This window comes from Asparagus officinalis, chromosome 4, assembly GCF_001876935.1.
Source record: "Asparagus officinalis chromosome 4, Aspof.V1, whole genome shotgun sequence".
Lineage (NCBI taxonomy): Eukaryota > Viridiplantae > Streptophyta > Magnoliopsida > Asparagales > Asparagaceae > Asparagus > Asparagus officinalis.
In genome coordinates this window covers 112941664-112961322 of record NC_033797.1, presented here as the reverse complement: position 1 = coordinate 112961322, position 19659 = coordinate 112941664, and the positions used below count along the sequence as shown (strand labels likewise).

Sequence of the window (19659 nt, the reverse complement as noted above, 5' to 3'; positions counted from 1 at the left end):
AAGGTGATTCTATCTTATTAAGCCTAAGCTGACCGAGTAATTAAGCCCAAGGAGTATTTCCATACTTAATGACCTAAGCTCATTTAGGTTGGGATCCATTGGCTAAAAACTCGTTAAATGGTGACTTAGAAAGCCCGTTAAAGTAAAAAAAATCACCAAGGATGAAAGAGTTAAAAAACTAATAAATGTTTTATAGTTGTATATATGGTCTTGGAAAATATTTTAAATCAAGCAACTTGAAAATTATTTAAAACAAAGAGTTAGCATGTTCTTTTCAAAACTTTTAAATTAAATTTCTAAGTTTGGCTTGGTTTTATATTGCTACAATGAGAAGATTTTCTTGAAAATATACCTTAGAGTTATATATAAAAATGTTTTCTTGAGTGATAACTGGCTCCAATTAGATTATCTAAAAGTTATCAAGTAAATTTAGTTATTTACTGACTTATTTTAACTTGGCAAGTTGACCGAATTTTGTGGGTATATTCACTGCAAACCCTCACGAGACTACAACTCGTCCACAAGGGTAACCTAGGGGTTTAAAGGCTTATTGTATACGCTAAATACAACCGCGATTCCTGCGAAAGTGAGTTCGGATTTTCTTTTTATTTTCTTTGCTAGAGGACTAGCAAAAGTTTAGGTGTGGGGGTATTTGATAATCATATTTTATTATAATTTTATACCCTCATTATCTATTTTACATGAATAAATATACCATTAATAATTATTGTTAGATTAGTTTGCACATAATTGAATGAAAATATAAATAAATATTATTAAATGTAAAAACCCCTCAAAATCTCTCTTCTCTATTTTGCACCATTTTAGAAGCCTATGATTAAAAGGTTGGAAGCCCATCAAGCAAATGATGGCCCAAAGAAAAATAAAAAAATAAAAATCCGTGACCTTCATGCTGCACATTATGAAGAAGCCAAAAAAAAAATCAAGGCCAAATTCCATGCGGACAGCTCTCCATGACCGGTGCTGCTTATTTGGACTTCAAATGCAATGGGCCGGACTTGTTGCTGAAAATTTGAATGGACCGAATTTGATGTGGTTGCTGCAGGTTGGAGGTGGATTTCCATCATGGGCCAGTCTTTGCTCTTCTATTTTAATTTTCAAAATCAAATGAATCATGGGCCGACTTGCTTGTTCATCAAATGGAAATTCAAGTGGACTGGTCTTCGCTTTGGGTGCTGCAGCGAAAATCATATGGACCGGTTGATTTTACATTGTATGGGATGACTTGCTTGTTCATTGTCTGTTTTCAAAATCAAATGAAATGGGGATTTTCATTTTTCTCATGGATCGAATTGGATTGCTCTAGAGAATGGGCCAGACTTGTTTTTCTTAATTTTCTGTTTTTAGAGCTCTCATGAATTGCATTGGGCCGGACTTGCTTCTTAGAAAATCAAATGAAGATTGGGCTAGAGAAGAACAAAAAGCAAATTCAAAGGTGGAGATTGTTGCTTGGGGCTCAAGACAAATCCAATGGCTCATATTCATTAAAGATTACTATAAATAGGGGTAGAGAGTGAGGGGTTAAGGATGTGAAAATTTTTGTAACTCCTTTTGGAGAGGAGGGCTACTCTTAATTGAGAAGACCTTCCAAAATTATAACTTTTTGTTATAATTAATAATAATAATTTTTTCACCACTTTAAATTTTTCTCTTCTTCTCTTTGTTGGATGATGAATATGAAAATGAAGATGGAGAATTATTTAAAGGTTTGTATTTCTTCTCTTTTTCTCTTTTATTGCTTATTAGTTTAGATTTATTTCTATGCTTGTAGTTAGATTTTATTTTCTTGTTAAATAGCCAAGAGGCTAGAACCCTCTTGCCTTAGATTTATTTCATGATTATAGAGTAGATTTACTTTCTTGCATTTAATTCTTGCAATTTATTTTGTAGTTTAGATTTTGTAATTTATTTTGTAGTTAGATTTTAATTTCTTATACTATTCACCTTGAGGCTAGAACCCTCTTGGGTTTAGTTTTTCTTTTTGTTTATTTTTATTTTGTTTGATTCGCCTTTAGGCTAGAACCCACTAGGGAATCACCCTTTTCTAAGAAGTGGGTTTAATTTTAGATTACCCATATCTATAATTAAATCCACCATCTTTAATTTCTTGCATTTTCTTTTATTCTTGAATTTTGTTCTTCATTCTTGATTTTTTTTTAGTTTTGTTTCTTAATTTTATTCATTTTTCATTCTCACCTTATTGATCATACTCATTCTTTTTCAAATCCACTCTCACTTACACTTTGCACCTATTCACACACCATTTTCACTCTCTCAATCTCTTCACAATCATATTCACTCATCAATCTTATTTGTCACGCACACAACATAAGAACCGATTTTATATTTTCTCCTACAAAACACCTTCCTCGTGGGATCGATATCTTAAATACTATAACTTGACACGGTTGTGCACTTGCAACCTTTTTGGTACATGTTTATGCCGCATCAAAACCCTAATATACCTTACACAAGTTTTAACATATGGGTCTTAATAAAAATTTTCCTTTTTCTTAATAAATTTATGAGAGTATCAGTTTATTGCAAAAATCTGTATTTTTACATCTCGTCGATCGACTGATTAAGGATGATTAGTCGATCGATAACTTGTTAGCAGGGTGTGATTGCTCTGATCGATCGATCAGTCATGGACCACCAGTCGACCGATCAAGGCTATTGTGCACGTCTTATGAAAGCCATCAATCGACCGATGGCACATGATCGGTCGACTGGTTTGGGTTGTTTTGCGCATATTAGTTTTATTTCACGTGTTTTATTCGTACACATGAAGTACGAATCGCACATCGATATACGTGCATTGTATACGAGGGTACGCGTATTGGAGTTTGAGTACGCACGAGCTTTTGGAGGTATATTCTCTATACTTTGCATTTGTCATGATAGAGAGTGATGCATATTGTATTTCATGATAGTTTGGATGCTTGAGTGGGGTAGTTGGCACTCTGCAATGAGACTGTGGGGGACTACACTAAGAGTGCGTTAGTTGGTATACTGCAATGAGATCGCGGTAGACTTCACTCCATGTGCATTATTGTTGACACACCTATTTCCACAAGGTAATTGAGTAAAGTAGGTGATGCCACAGGATATTATGAACGCCTTACTCAGCATCATTATTTTTTTTGTTAAAGGATCGTACAGATTTGCATTCATGCTTCCATATTACTTACCCTGAGAGTATGGCATAAGACTGAGGTTGTCATACACTATACATATATTATGTGAGGTTCTTTTACCAGAATTATTATTCTTGTGACTATGCCACCTACTCAAGGGTAGTGTGAGATATTTTGATGTGACTTGTATTGGATGAAGCTTAGTTATGTATTGTTCTTTTATTTATTATTTTATTAACAGGATTTGGAGTTGGTATTTAGCGATTCACAATTTGAGATACGAAGTATATACATGAGGGTTTTCTTGTTTGGATTATTTCGTTCGACGTACCCATTCTCGTGTTGTGGATTTCTAAATATCAATTTTTCTCTAAGTTCAGGATAGATAATTTATATATTTATATGTACTAACTTGTATTTTCCTACACCTACCTCCTCCCTCTGAGGACGGTGGAGATGTTCGCTAGCGTTTTGATGCTCATTGTTTTCCTTCTTTTTAGGCAGTAAGTCAGGCGTTCGAAGAGTCGTAGGTTGATGGAGTTTCTGCTTAGCTTCCATCATTATTTATTATTAGTAGTTATTTAGTGCTCCACATTAGTTATTGTTTATTTTCAGATATTTAGAGTTGTATTTTATTTTGGAAGGTTAAGTGCCTTAGTACTATTTCAGTTGACTCTTATGCATTGTGATATTTCATCTATGCTTTGGACATCTGTTGTACTTCATTTATTTTAGTTGGAACATGATTATTATTATTTTGATATCTCTTTTCTTTATCATGTTCATTGTATTCTTATCTTTATTCTATCTGCTTTGTACCTACACTTGTTCATTATTTGATTCCACTAGAGAGATATGACCGTGATTGTGAAACATATTGATGCACAGTGTGGATGCTTGACATGTTTCACATTCTTGGGTTCACCTTAGATTGTAGCCTTGTGTGAAACCAGGGGCATCACAATTAGATTTTACTTGGGCTCCAAGGATTAAATCCTAGCCATAAAATAAGTTTGTTACAAAACAATTGACTGATCAGTCGATTAATAAATTTTTAGCCATAAAATAAGTTTGTTACAAAACAATTGACTGATCAGTCGATTAGCCAATCGGTTGACCAACTGATTAAAATTCTAAAATTTTAAAAATGCATTTAGCTCCGTCTCATCGAAATAGACTATTTTCATATATTATATGTTAAATTTTGTCTTTCGGATTGAGAGATATCTTCATTTCTTTACGGCTATTCATCTTGAACATGATTTCAACTTGATTTCTTTTTATATTGGATCCTTACTTCTTCGTCTTCTATAGATCGTTTGGCTTGATCCTGGACTTCAATAAAAGTTTAAAAAATGAGGAAATTTGAGTTCTCTTTTAGCTCTTAATCATTAATTCTTTATTATCCTATAAATTAAGAAAAAAACATGTTGTTAGTGACATATTTACTTAAATAAGATAGATAATAAGGGTATAAAAATGTAATAAAAATATGATTATCAAGGAAAAAGAAAAAGGTTGATTTTAAAAAAGAATTAACTTGCGCTATTGTAAATATGTATCATGTGTGCACCTTTTGCCCATTATAATGATTTACCTACTCTTATCTGGCTTGTTATATCTCATAACATAGTTGATCAATGGCTTCAGTTTAATTTCTATTGCAACATTTTTTTTGTATGTAATTTTATATTACTTTTATGATTGCTATAGTATTTGAAGAATAACGTATGAAGATTTATAAAAACTTAGTAATTTTTCTTATATCCTTCATGGAGAATGTTTATTTGATTAGGAAAAAGTTGTTCAATATGTTCTTCAATGAGAATTCAATCGATGCTTCTTTGATAGATATGACTTTTGTTAATGTCAATTCAAGTGATTCATAAATGTTTCTGAATTATATGTTTATTTCCTTCACTTCTCGAATTAAAATGAAAACAACTTGATTCATTTGAAGGATATCTCTAAACTTTCTGATAGCTTTTCTATATATAACTTCTTGTATATTTTACTCTATAAATATTATCAACATCAAAGATTAATGTTTATACATTATCATCAATTAATATTAAGCTATTATATTATAGACTGTTATCAATTTTATGTAATTTAGTCTTCTATCAATTAATGTTATTAGTAAAATTATATGAAATTCATTTAATTTATACAGTGATGTTAATTTTTAACCTATCATATATTTTTTAAATTTTTATTCCTTAACTGGATATTTTTAATCTATTGTTATTGCTATTTTTTACCAACATCAATTTAGACTACTTTTAGTTGCTAAAAATAGACAATAAACTTTAAATTGAAAGTTAAATTTATATATCTTAAATAAAAAAATATCAAACAATTAGTCTTTTCTTTGCTAGGTTTAGAAATTTTAGGCTTTTTTGTGATTTTGAACTCTTGAGGATGTGGCTTGCAATTTTTAAACTTAGATATTTTTTTAAAATTTTTAATTTTTAAGTTGGGTGCTTGCTGTAGGCATTCAAAAATGCCAAAGTTTAAAATATGAGAAGGATGGTCAGGAAAACAAACCTCGTCTCAATCAGAGACGAGGCTGGTCGTTTAGTGAAGATCAACCTCGAGAATGCAGGTCATCGAGCAGTAAAACTCAACAACAAACAGTGAAGCTCGTCATTGGAAACGAGGTTCAACATTCATTTTTGAAGGATGAGGTTCGTCAGTGAAGATAAAACTCACCGTTGGATTTGAAGCTCGTCAGTGAAGACGAGGTTCGTTTAAGAGAAAGTCATTAAAGTTGCTATGCAGTTAGACTCAGCTATCGAAGATGAAGTTCGTTAGTGAAGACGAAGTTCGTCAGATGAAGTCAGCAAAGACAAAATTCGTTAGAAGAAGCTTGTTTACTGCAAAGTTTGCTTTGTAAGACGAACATTGCTGTGTATCGAGGCTCGTCTTACTTGATGAACCCCGTTTCGATTGAAGACGAGGCTCGTCATCCACGAGAGGTTTAGCTGCAACGGCTCCGAAGACTTAGTTAGCCACGTAGGCTAATCTTCAGGAGCACGTTACGGCGTGCGCTGATTTGAAGGAGGCAGTTACGCCCCTCTACCTGTGATCTTAGCACGTCAATTACGTGCTTAAACCCTATAAATAGCCATGGATGGCTACATAGAAAAAGGGTTGAAAATTTTTCGACTTGGACTTGAAGAAACATTAGAGATCAAAGTTTCTACGTACGGATCCGGATTTTGAACTTTAACTTCAGCCGGTTAACGAACGTGAGAAGGTTTAGCGATCTTGTTCTGATCGTCAACGAGAGGCAATCTCGACTCAAGCATCGAGGGAAGCATCCTTTCGCTACCAAGAACCCACGTTAAACAAAGAGCTCAAGCATCGAGGGAAGCATCCTTTCGCTACCAAGAACCCACGTTAAACAAAGAGAAGCTGAATTAATCTTCTCTTCACATCCTTTCGCTACCAAGAACCCACGTTAAACAAAGAGAAGCTGAATTAATCTTCTCTTCATCTGTAATCAAGAGAGTGTGTGGGTGATTGTAAGGGTTTCATACCAAGCGATCGAACCCATTTCTTAAATTAAGAGAATCAATCCAACATCAATATTTTGACCCTACACTTGTAATTTTCATATTTTATGTGTTGATGGTAAGTTTTTAAATATTAGGATATTTCTTGCAACTTTGATATTTTGTGGGTGTTTTTTACAAATTGGGTTATTTTCTATAAAGTTCAATTTTTCAACAGTCTACTAATAATTTCTTGATTTGATGTATATTCGTTATAAGTTTTGAAATTTTAGGTTTTTGCGATTTTTAACTTTTGAGAGAGTTTTTACATTTTTTGTAACTTTGAATTATTTTTGCTTATTTTAAATTTTCAAATGCCTATTAGTAATCCCTTGAATTCATCTATGTTGTTTGTAAGTTTTATAATTTCAAAATTTTAGGGTGCTTTTTTGTAATTTACACTTTTGAGGACGTTTCTATAATTTTTGAAATGTCGAGGGTGTTAATTGTAAATTTTAAATACTTTGGGGGTTACTGTTAATTTTTAGATTTCATGTTTATTATTTTATGTTTTGAAAAGTCAGGGTGTTTTGTGTAATTTTAAACTTTTGAGAGTATTTTGTATAATTTTGAAAACTTTTTGGGTTTTTTGGTAATACTTCATGTATTATAACATGTTAGCTACATATGATTTCTTAATTTTATTTTTTTAAATTGTTGCACTATAGGTAGTTCACGTGGGATTAGTATATAATATAATTAGTATCAAGATAGATTAGAATTTAAATGAAATATTCACAATAGTATTTCATATGTTTTATTAATCTTATTTTTTTAAATTATTGAGATATATATAGTTCACGTGGGATTAGTACAATAATAATTTAAATTAGGATAAAATAAGATCTAAATAAAATATTTAAAATAGTAAAGAATAATATTAATCATAATTTTTTTTCGAACTTATATTTTTAAGGGAAGTTATATTATTATATATATACACACACAAACTAGTAATTTATTTTCTTGTTAGAGATCCCTAAGCCTTTGATTTGAACTGAACTTTCCTCTTTCGGTAATTAGGGTTCGGGATGAGCATTCAGACGGTCGGGTTTCGACCAAATATTTGACAACCGAATGGCACCGACACTCTACAGAAAACCGAACCGAACCGAAGTGTTATGGTTCGGGTCGGTGCGGTCGGTTTACACAAGAGAAGTTCATACCTGAGGATCCAGGGGTTGAAAGCTGCTCGAATCGATGAGAGGCGACGAGGTCTCAGCGTCAGCGGCCTCGAGCTCAGCGACGACGACGAGCGACGGCCTCGAGCTGGACAGGGATTCACCTCGAGCTGGACATGGATTCACCTCTATTTGTTGGAGATTAGGTTTTGAAGGGATGATTGTTTGAGGGGGAGAGACGGATGAGAGAAGGGGAGGAGCCGAGGAGGTGAGGGGTGGAGACTGGAGAGGGCAAGGAGATGGAGAGAGTTGGATTGTCGACGACTGCAACCTGGTGAGGTTGGAGATTCGGGTTTAGGAGCTGTGAATCAGGGATTTCATTTTATACAGTCGGAGTCGGGTAATGAGTACGGGTAGCGTACATTTGTGAATGAAGTTCGGCCGGGTCGATTAATACGGGTTGAAGTTACCTGAACCCGACCCGAACCGATAACAGTTCAAAACCGAGCCGAACTGCCCAAAGTCGGGCGGTTCGGTCGGTTTGTTTGGTGTGAGCCGAACAATGCTCACCCCTAATTAGGGGAGACACGGAAACCCAAAAGATGAAACCCGACCCGGTTGCATAAAGGACAACAGGGTAAATAAGAAGTGATACGCTCAACCGCGGTAAACCCCTCCGCCTGCGGTCGACAAAACAAGAGGAGCTGGGTCCGTCCCACGTATATATAATACGAAATATTAAAAAAACAATAATAATTTGATTTCTATAACTCCGAACCTAACTCCGAGCCTAACTACAGCTGGTGACAGCCTGTCAGCAACCCAACCCCATTTTCTCCCTCCTCCCCCTCTCTTTCTCTCTCTTCTTCCTCTACCTTTTCCTCTCTCGCTCTCTCTCTTTCTCTCTACGAATTTCGTTTCTCTCTCCCCCCATCTCTCTCTCTCTCTTCCTCTTTCCCCTCGTTGATCCCGGGGCTTCTGAGATCTCTCGCTGCGGTTCTTGGATCCGGGTTCAGCGCTCCAAGGGCTTCGTCTTGACCCTGGTATCGCTGGATTTGGCCTCCCTGCGCTCAGATTAGGGTTTCTACGTCGTGGAAGTTTGAATGCTGGATGCTCCGCTGAGGTACCTCCTCCTCTCTCGTGTTGTGGGTTGAATCTGTCAGGTTTATGATTGGGGAGAAGTTTTAGATGAATCTAGGATTTACTCATTTCGTTTTTCCTATAATTTTAACATGGGTTAATGAAGATGTGATGTTAAAGGAGTGGTATTTAGGGGTTGTGTTGGTGATTTATTATGCGACACGTTGGTTAATGCCTTGGCTTGTTGGTATTTAGGAATTGGAAGAAATGACTTTGACTTGTCGGCGTAATTGTGTTTGGTTGCTTTGCAAGCATAAATGATATATGATTTTACGGCTTCTTTGAAGCTTTTGTGGAGAAAATACTGTTTTTAGTTTAGAGATCAAGCTTATGGAAGCTTGATTTTATGCAAGGATTTGATTATTCAGGTAAGTGGAAGAAATGCCGGTGTTCTACAGTTAGAAGGAATGACAAAGATTGTCTCTTGACTATTTGATAAATCGATATGTAGGTTATGCTGCGAGGAGGTTTTTTTGGGATGGTTGTTTTAGTGTGTCATTCAAATAGGTGGTAGCTGCGTAGGGTTGGACGCTTGCTCCTTTGGTTGCACGAGTATTAGGTTATAAGAGTGTGAAGTCTGTGTCTTTCAATTGGCCATGGTCCTCATTTTCCAATATCCGCCAATCGACGTTGTGGTCTTCCTGTGAACGCACTGTTTTTGGCCAATGCCGTAAATTCTTTTGTCTTGATTGTCGTCAGTGAGGCTATTGGTATTTATGGGAACTCTCTTTTCTGTACTTTTGATTTAATGTTGGTGGCTTCTGGTCAGCCTGCGGTTTTTAAGGGAGCTCCTTTCTTGACGAGTGCGACTGGGATTGTCGTGTCGCTTAGTGTCGGTATCTTGGTGATTGCCAATAGGCTGTGATAGACACGTCACATTGTCAGGTATTTTGATAGTTTCCAGTATGCTGAGATTTGACGTGTCGCTTAGTGTCGGTATCTTGATGGCTGCCATTAGGCTTTCTTGTTCGCTCACAGCTACGGTCTTAATGGGATCAGTAGGTTAATATTGTCTTGCTAACACCTAATAGGCTTGTCTTATGTTTCTAATAAAATGTCGTCCCTTGTCCAATGCTGTTATCGTTCGTGTGTCTATCTGGCAATTATGCATTTAAGTTTTAGCTGTAAACCAAAAATTCTCCATTATAGTATTTTCTGTGTGCTAATGTCCTGATCACTATTGGTAAGTTTTAGCTTTTTGTGACTAGCCCTTTTCCGCTGAATGCCGTAAATGTTGGCTTCTTCAAACTGCCAATTGTTCTTACAGTTATCATCAAAAATTTCCCTGACCATTTCACGTCACATTTTTTTTTGTATTGAAAACTATCAATGTTCCCATTGGTGTACTTATCTGGACACTTTACTGGTATAGTAAGTTTTTGGTTCTTACTGTAAATACGTTATAAAAAATGGTAAGTATTCGTAGTGAGTTGGCAGTACTTGATCATATCGTGCTTCTATTTTTTAAAATTGAAAGTCACTTATACACCAAGAGAATGAGCATCAGCTGCTTGTAACAGCCAGTTGAATACTTTTATAAATTAACCATTCTGTTATCTCGCAAAAGTTGTCGCATCATGCAATTGGCAACAAATTAGACAGGTTTTGCACTGCATTGATGTCTTCCGTAATTTTGGTCACTTCTTTCATGGAGCCATCGTATATTGAGATATGCTGATGCGATTATGATTGGTGTTATAATTTGTTGGGGAAACTGTTAGTTGTGAAGAGCATCAACTTATACTATTGGTATTTGTTTCTGTAAAGATTTCTATTCTTGTGGCCTTCTAATATTCAAGTGCATCCTGTTTTAATTTCACGTTTTGCCCTGGGTTTCCTGACTGTCTAATAAAGCATCATTATTTAGTTACATTGAAGAGTCTCGCACTTGGCAAGATGATATGATGCAGACAATTGACAATTCTTTTGAATTTTATATTCTCAAGTTTTTATATCCTTTGGTATTGGTTGTAGTTGGTATGATTTGTTTGATATTGTAACTTGTTTATTCTTCGCTCTTTCTCAACATTTAACAGGGTTCATATTATTAATATGTTGCATTCAGTTTTTACCGAGGACATTCTACTGACTGCATAATTGCAACAGTGTAGAGAACTGTAGTAAGCAAGATATGGAATGATTTGCGTTGCTTGTTTGACAACTGGAAGTGCGCTGGTGGAGAAAGTTATTCTTTTTAAAGAATTCCAATTTGGTTCATCTACTATTTTACAAGATTGAGGGGCTAGCGGAGAGCATGCGTGGAATCTGTGATTTGGCTCATGCCCCTGACCAGATTTTCTGCCGAGGCATTCGGTGTGGTAACCGTAGTTCTGGTCTCTCTTCTCATTCTTCTCGGTTTGTTTTGCATCTACCGTTCTCTCTATTTTCAGATAAGGATCTTAAGACGAGACTTTCTTCAACTTGTTTACTTTAATGGCCCCTGGGTTACTCGCATTGCCCTCGTTCTGGTTGCAATTTGGTGGGGCATCTGGGAGATTCTTAGGCTAACTTTACTGAAAGAGAGATTGAGGCTCTTCTCTAGTGCATCATGGCAGAAGAATGTTTGCAAGTTCTACATCCTTTCCAATTTTGGATTTGCAGAGCCGAGCATGTTTCTCGCTCTTATATTCCTTCTTCATGCCTCACTGAAGAAGAGAGACTCAGGAACTTTGAGCCAGCGATGGAACAGAAAAGCTATTCTGTATGTCCTCCTTCTCTGCCTTCCTGTTCTTGGCATGCAAATTGCGCTAGTTTTCATTGGTCCGAAACTAAATGAGAAGAAGAATGGGGGAACAAAGATGTACAAGTACTTCATCAATACCTCCTCCATTGTTAAAGACAGCCACAGAGTTTGCACTTACCCTTTGTTCAGCACTAGTCTTCTAGGTCTTTTTGATCTTCTCCTCATCTTGTATGCCTTGTATGTTGGAAGAAGGTTGCTTTCTTTGGTAATCAACAAGCGGCTTCGAAGAAGGGTTTACTGGTTGATATCATCAATCTTTCTCTCCCTTCCATTGAGAGTGGCACTTCTCACATTATCTGCTTTTTTGCATCCGGGCAGTTGGGCGTTCGAAGCCATTGTGTTCCTGGCATTCTGCATGCTATTCTTTAGTGCAGTGGTGGGCATCTTCATGCTGGTCTATTTTCCGGTGGCAGATTCATTGGCGTTGAGAGACCTCGGGCAAATTGAAATTCAAGAAATGCCTTATGATGACTATTACCATGATAGCGCTTCTCTAGTTGCCAACCAAAGCTATCTTGACACTGGGAGCCTTGCCGATACTGGAAGAAACTCCGATGCCTCTACAAAGCGTGGCTCAATATCTTTTCGAACCATGATTAGAGATGAGCCTTCAACATCAGAAGGCATTGACGAAGCCGGCTATTATCCTTCTGCTGTGCTCCACATTGCCTCCTCTCCCTCCGGTTCACCAATATCAACCAGGCCCATGCTTCCTCTTAGAGAAGTTCCAAGATACTGAATAGAAACTGGAAGTGTTTTTCTTTTAAATTTGTGCTTTTTTTTGTCATTAATATCAGTTTTGTGGTAAAGAAAAAAGTTTTATGTAAAGTTTTTCCCCTCCTTAAGTAGACGTCATTAGAATAAGTTTTTGCTTATTTGTTCAGACGAAAGCTAGCTGCGTGTGCCGTATTATTGGCATTATTTCTTTGCAGGTTTCAAAAGTTGGCCTTTACAGCTAATACAGAGCTGTGCAAAGGCTTTTAGCTGGATGCTTGATGTATTTGTTTGATCTGGCATCTGGCATTTGGTATTTATATTATCTGGATGGCAACGTCACATTTCTGACCTCTAGAAGCTCCAGCAAAGTATGGGTTGGCTCGGCTGGCTTGATGCTGTTGACTTTGCCCAGGGTGGATGATATTATTCCTTTTACCAGCGATTTCTTCCTTGTATTTTTCGAGGGCGCCTTTTATACCCCCCAGCTAACCTGAATATTCTTCATGTTCCTAGAATAAAATTTCTTACTAGCTGCTTTAAACTTGTAGATATCGTTATTCTTAGATTTGTGAAGTTATCGTTATTCTTAGATAGACTTGTGTAGTTATGGTTATTCTTAGATGTAAGTGTTGATGTTTTTCCTCGAGCATTAATACCTCGTTTGGTACGCGGGAATAGACTCAAATGAGAATGGAATGAAAGAATAAATGAAATAGAATATATGTGGGAATAAAATCACCATTCTCAATTCTCTTTTTGAGTGCATTTATAGAATAAAGCTAGAATAAAAATCTCAATCCTATTCCAATGTTTGATATTATTAGTTCATAAGTGAGAATAAAATTTTATTTTCTAGTAATGTCCTTATAACAACATAGATTTTTAATAAGATAAAAATCAACATTAATGATAATAACTAAAAAATGTATTTATGTTTAGGTTTATATTAATCTAGCTATGTGTTATATTAATGCACAAGTTATCTCTCAGGCAGTGGCGTAACCAGAGCTTGCTTGCCTTGGGTAGCTGCCCAGGGTAAAAAACTCCGCCTCTCTCCAGCCTATGTCCAACCTCTTTCTTGTTGGCTGAAGGAGGGTTTAAATAGACAAGGGATGGCATGGGCCATCCTTTGATTTGTGGGATTTGACCACTAGTGGGTGAGGAGCATCATGCCCTCCCCTAACTGTGGATGTGACCACTATAGAGGAGGTGAGAGCCATGCCTCATCATCACCCAGGACGTGGGAAGTGGGTAGGCCCACTCCCACAAGCAATTGCTCAGGCGAGGCTAGCAAAGCTAAGAGCGAGCTCGAGAACTGTCTGAATGCTCAGGCGAGCTTACAAGCGAGCTTGGCGAATAGGCAGGGTCGGCTGGCGGGCCCATCTAAAGTGTGAACTGGTGTTCGTTGGCAAGCGGGGTTCGTGCGGGCGAACTCCTTGCATGTGTGCTTAGCTCGTGCGGACAAGCGAAGCATTCAGGCAAGGTTGAACTCGTGCTGACGAGCTCAATGTTTTGACGAGCTTGATTCATGCGAGCGAGTCAAGATAACAGGCAATGCTTGAGCTCTGCGGATGAGCTCAATAAACAGGTGAGATCGAGCTCTGCGGGAGAGCTCAATAGTACAAGAAGAGATTGAGTTCTGTGAGCGAACTCAACAATTGTGAGTGGTTGAGCTCTATGGGTGAGCTCAATAAACATAAGAGATTGAGCTCTGCGGGTGAGCTTAATGAAAAGGTGAGGTTGAGCTTTATGGGCGAACTCAACAAGGAGGCTAGATTGAGCTCTGTGGGCAAGCTCAATAAAGAGGCAAGATTGAGCTCTACGGGTGAGCTCAATAAAGAGGTGAGGTTGAACTCTTCGGATGAGTTCAACAAGGAAAGGTGACCGAGCTCTACGGGCGAGCTCCATTGACAGGCGAGGTTAAGCTCTACGAGCGAGCTCGATAAAGAGGCAAGGTTGAGCTCTATGGGCGAGCTCAATAAGGAGGCGAGGCCAGTCAGGTGACGTTGAGCTCTACAGGCGAGCTTAATGAATATGGGCAATTGAGATCTACAGGCAAGCTCTACTGGGCTTAGTTTGATTGCAAACGAGCCCAAGCTCTTGGCAGGCGGGCTCTAACACTTAGGTAATTTTCACTGCCTACAAGGCCCCCTTCAAAGTTTTCAGACCTAAATCACATTGAATGTGGTCTAGAATACTTTGAATGAAAAATCTCACTGTTTCTCTCGCTCAGGCGAGTTTGAACGCCTTTGTTGAGTTGAGCTATTTTAGCGAGCTCAATGAATTCAGGCAAGCTTCGAGCGTCAAGCGAGCTTCGTGTTTGCAAGAAAACTCGAGCTGTCAAGTGAGCTTCATGCTGGAAGGTGAGCTCAAACTCGTAGGCAACACCTAAAAGTTGATGGCCAGGCCACATGTTCGTAGGTGTGCGCTTTGTGCTCGCCAGCTAAGGCGGCGAGGGCTTGTCAGATCATAATAAATATGATCTGATGGGATGACCTCATCTTCTCACTCTTTGATCTCGATTGTTGTTTCGATGAGAGATGGTGGTTGCTGATTTAAAAAAGCTTTGATCTCAGTTGTTGATTTGAAGGTGAACCGCCTCGTCGGTCTGGACTCGAACCATTTGATCTGAGATTCGCTCTCGACCGTTCGAGTCGAATTGTCGAGTGTGAACTATTGTAGTCGATTCGAGCCGTTGGGTTTGGTTGAGATGTTGAATCTCAACCATCGGAGGATTGGCTATAAATAGGCTTCATCTCCCTCCTTGGGAGATTTCTGCCTGCTTAAAATTTTCGCTCACTTAAGCTTTTGTAAAGAGAAAAAAATTCTCAGCCTCCCTTGTTTCAAGTCTGAGATGGCACCCAGGAAAATGCTTGCCTCTAAGGGGAAGGGGAAAGCTTCCTTTTCCACTGCTTCTAGCGTTGTCGCAGCCGCTGCAGTTGTCTGATCCCATTCTGGTAGGTTTGAGAATCGTTTGAACTAGTTAGGGAAGATGAACATTAGTTGTTTCATGGCGAGCTTTGCTATTCAGGCGAGCTTTACCTTTGTTAAGCGAGCTTTGCTTATCAGGCGAGCTCTGCCTTTGTCAGGTGAGCTTTGCTTATCAAACGAGCTCTACTTTGTCAGGTGGCTCAAGCTTATCAGGCGAACTTTGCCTATTATGCGAGTTTAGCCTAGTCAAGAGAGCTCAACCTTATCAGGTGAGATCTACTTTGTTCAGGTGAGGTCAGCCTTATCAGGCGAGCTTCGTCGATCATGGCACATAGCCTGTTTCGCAGACTTAGAATTTTTTTCAAAAAGGTTGAAAATGTCCTAACTCCTTGTTGTGCTTTGCAACTGCCTTCTCTAATGAGGCCTTCTCGAGGGGCAGGGCCATTGGACTTGATGGCAGTACTGGTTTCACGGTTCCTCCTTGGTTTTCGCTCCTTGACCCGATGCCGGGGTTTAAAGTTGATAGGCCGAGTGAGCTGAAGCAAGTGGTGTCTGAGGGACACTATTTGACGCTGCGGGAACTATCCACAGACATGGCGCTAGTGGAATCTCAGCGTCGGGGTATAGGGAAACCTGATTTTATGTTTGGCAATGCCGTAGTTGACCCCTCCATCATGTTTCTTAGTGAGAGCATGTGGCTCCGTGAGATAGATGGGGTTCATTATCCCCCCCCCCGGCATGGTGAGGGGGTTCTTGTTGGTAGAAATATGTTCCCTCTTTGTCCCCCACACCATTAACTAGGAGCTAACTCCATCTCAAGACGGAGTTACTTGTGGACTTTTCACAGGTTCTTCGATTGGTTATGGGGTTGACAGCTCTAGTAAGCATGTCATCATGCTACACCCGGGCCTCCTACAGAGTGAGCTACCTATGGGAGAAACACCTGCGGTGTTCGAGAACTTTCGTCTATGTTTCTTCAGAGCTGGGGGTCAGTTCCCCCCAAAGGATTTCAGAGCTCCCGGGTGGGTTCACTCGTCGACGGGCAATGGCCCATAATGGTACAAAATCACCAAATACGTGTTAGCGGAGAACTCTGACTTGCATGGGTCAGATCTATATAGGGCTATCAGGGCCACTCAGCACAGCCTCAAAATCAACACTCCCTAGCTTCACAACATTCTGGAACTCTACTGTCTGGACAGCGGCACATTTTTCACGCCGAACGGGGAGTTAGGGCTGGTGCTTTATGAGATGTATGAAGTGTCTGGACTGCCAATGGGGGAGTTCCCGTACGAAGAGTACGTCCCCAACCGACAAGAAATCGACCACCTTTCTGATCAGGCCCCTCAGATGGTAGAGACTCTATGGGAGCTTCTCTACCACTACTACATCTTCTTGGATACCCTTGGATTGGTAGATCACAAGGGTAAGAATAAAAGGATGACATGCATCAATCATAAGAACTGGGCGGATTACTTGTTCCCTCATAACAAGGATAAGAGATGAGCCATCCTACCACTGAATGAGTGTGATCCGATAGAGATAGAAAGGAGAATATCCGAGAGCAGCGATTCAACATCTCTTGATCATGATGAAGATGGTTTCCAGGCTAGGCTAACCTTTGAGTCGTACCATCATCAAGCCAAGTTCGCGATATTGGCAAAAGCTTTGCTTGCTGGCTACTTGATGTTGTGGCTGAAGAGATGCGTGATTCCCATGAATTCCTTCGAGTCAATTTTGGTGGATGTGGTCTACCCAGCTGTCTGCTTGGCATATGGATGACCATATGCCTTAGTGTCAGCTATGACGACCTGTATTCACAACGGGCTTCGGAAGCTGTCAATGTAGTTTTTTCGCGTCTCGTTTGTTTATGGGGAAGGGGTAGAAGAGGTGGCCAAGACCCTGAACCCCCGGGTTCACCTGTCTTACATGTATTTGATGGCCTGGTTCATCAGACATTATGAGTGTTTGATGTCTGCGCCCTCGGTCGACCGGAATTATATCAAAATCTGGGAATTATAGCCGTTAGCTACAGTAACCAACGTCCAGAGACGTTTCCGGTCGACCGGAATACTGTAGCAGTGCGTAGCTGTTTTGTAAAATCAATTTAAAATAGTAAATGAACTCCAAAAATTATAAAATTTTGTAGGATGTTCTAGACATGTAGAAAAACATGTCAGAGAAATAATTTCTGAAAAACTTTTCCCAGTTGAGAGAAATAAATGTTTGAACACAAAAATACAGTTTCTGAAAATCTGCTGTGATACACGATTTTGTAAAATCAATTAGGCACAGTAAATCAACTTCAAAAATAGTAAAATTTTGAGGGAAGTTTCTAAACATGTAGATAAAACTTCAAAAATAGTAAAATTTTGAGGGAAGTTTCTAAACATGTAGATAAACATGTCAAAGAAAGAATTTAGTGAATATCATTTTCCATTTATGAAAACTCATCTATTTTGTAAAACATGCACGAACATGGACGAATGAAAATTATGATTTTGTAAATTCCATTAAACATGACAAATCAATTCCAAACTTGATGAAACTTTGAGAAATGTTTGTAAACATGAAAACAAACATGTTAGAAAAAGAATTTCTCAATTTGCATTTATAATTTGTGAAAAACACTGTATTCTGCAAAAGCACTAAAAGACGTATATATGAAAAACATGTGATTGTTATTTTTGACTCAAAACAAGTTTTGAAAACTTATGGAATATTTATATGGACATAATAAAAGTTGTTTATGATGTAAATATAGTCCAAAACTTATTTTGCATAAAAACACTTATAGTTACGAAAATCACAAATATATATGTGTGTGTATGTTTGAGCTTATAGGATTAACACACATAATATAAACCTATACTAAATATACCCAAGCTTGATGAAGGTCTTCAATGAGCATGACTTGGTAAACTTTGCGGAAGAAGCTTGTAATTGGATCTTTAACTTGAATTAACGTTGCTTCACTCCATAAATCCGCCAACCTCCATTTGATATGATCGTTAAGGCTCGATTCCATCCATCCTCCAACTACGTTGTTTGTCTACAAAACATAAGAATGCACAAACACTAGACAAACAACATTAGTAATAAATTGTTTGTTAAACATCATCAAAACAAGAAGGCCAACAAAAGACATAGTTGACATGAGGAGGGAGCTATTATTCTTCGGTAATTATGTTTTCTTCCTATTTTTTCCATACTTCTCTGGCAGGAGATATGGTGAGTCACTTCAGGATGCACAGGCTATGGATGGGCACACCACTATGTCTTTGGCGCTTTTCGATGGACGGTGAACATCCGCCCGTGTTATCAAATACTCCAGACGGGTCCAACATGCTATTTCAAACCCTATATCCCTTGCTAATTTGACCGCTAATTCGGGTATGATTAATTGTATGTAGGGAATATCAACCCCTGGCTGAGTTTTGAAGGGGGGTTGGTGGATAGCGCGCGTGGGTGGTTTTGGATGCTTGCGGGATGCACTGATGCGAGGTTCGAGCTACCACGACGGGACCAGACCCTCTGTCCTACCCTTACATATTGTATGTAGTATCAGGATGTGAGTGTGAATCCGGAGGGGTTCAACATTCACGAATCTTGTCTAGTGGCGTAGAGGCACCGTTCGAGGGCCATTCCCCGAGCCTCGAGGCAAGGAGGTCATCGACGAGTTAAGGAGCTCGAAGTGGTTCCTACCGAAGAGGCCACCTGAGAAGATTAGGAAGAGGAGATGTATGAAGGGTTGGGGAGTTTCCTCCCAGACCAATATGATCTCTCCCAGCCAGGGTTCAGTGGAGGGCAAGAGGCAACCACGGAGTTGGCCAGGGTTGAAGAGCGCCTAGAGCATGCCAGGGCCTTTATTGTGGAGCGAATGTAGGCTCCGGCCTCTGCTCATGACTTCCCGCCTTCGCTGAAGTGTGAACGGGGGGTGGATGTTAGTGCTACCTTTGAGAGGGAAGCTAAGAGGGCCCATGGTGAAGAGACAACAGCATATGCGGATACGAGAGAGGGTCAAGCCGTCGCTGATCGTCCACCAAAATTGGGAGTGACTTTGCCCATTGTCGAATTTATCCCACCAACTTAGGATGTGTTAGTTCCTCTTGACCAACTGACCGTTGTAGAAGGTAGTCGCCTCTTTGTCCTTTGTCCAATTATCAAGTTGGAATCTATTGCTTTATATTTACTTCTACTCAATACAAGGACGACGGCTGTTCTCCTAGATGCGAGAGGAAACGAGGAGTAACCGCTCGATATTTGCAAGTGGGATGACCTTAAACGCCGTC

General features: G+C 38.9%; 1 protein-coding gene across 1 annotated transcript; it reads left to right on the top strand.

Annotated features, from left to right (window-relative positions):
- On the top strand, positions 11224-12594 carry LOC109837978. The gene has a single exon (XM_020406376.1). It carries the CDS (start codon positions 11256-11258, stop codon positions 12456-12458), a length of 1203 nt encoding a protein of 400 aa, XP_020261965.1. The 5' UTR covers positions 11224-11255; the 3' UTR covers positions 12459-12594.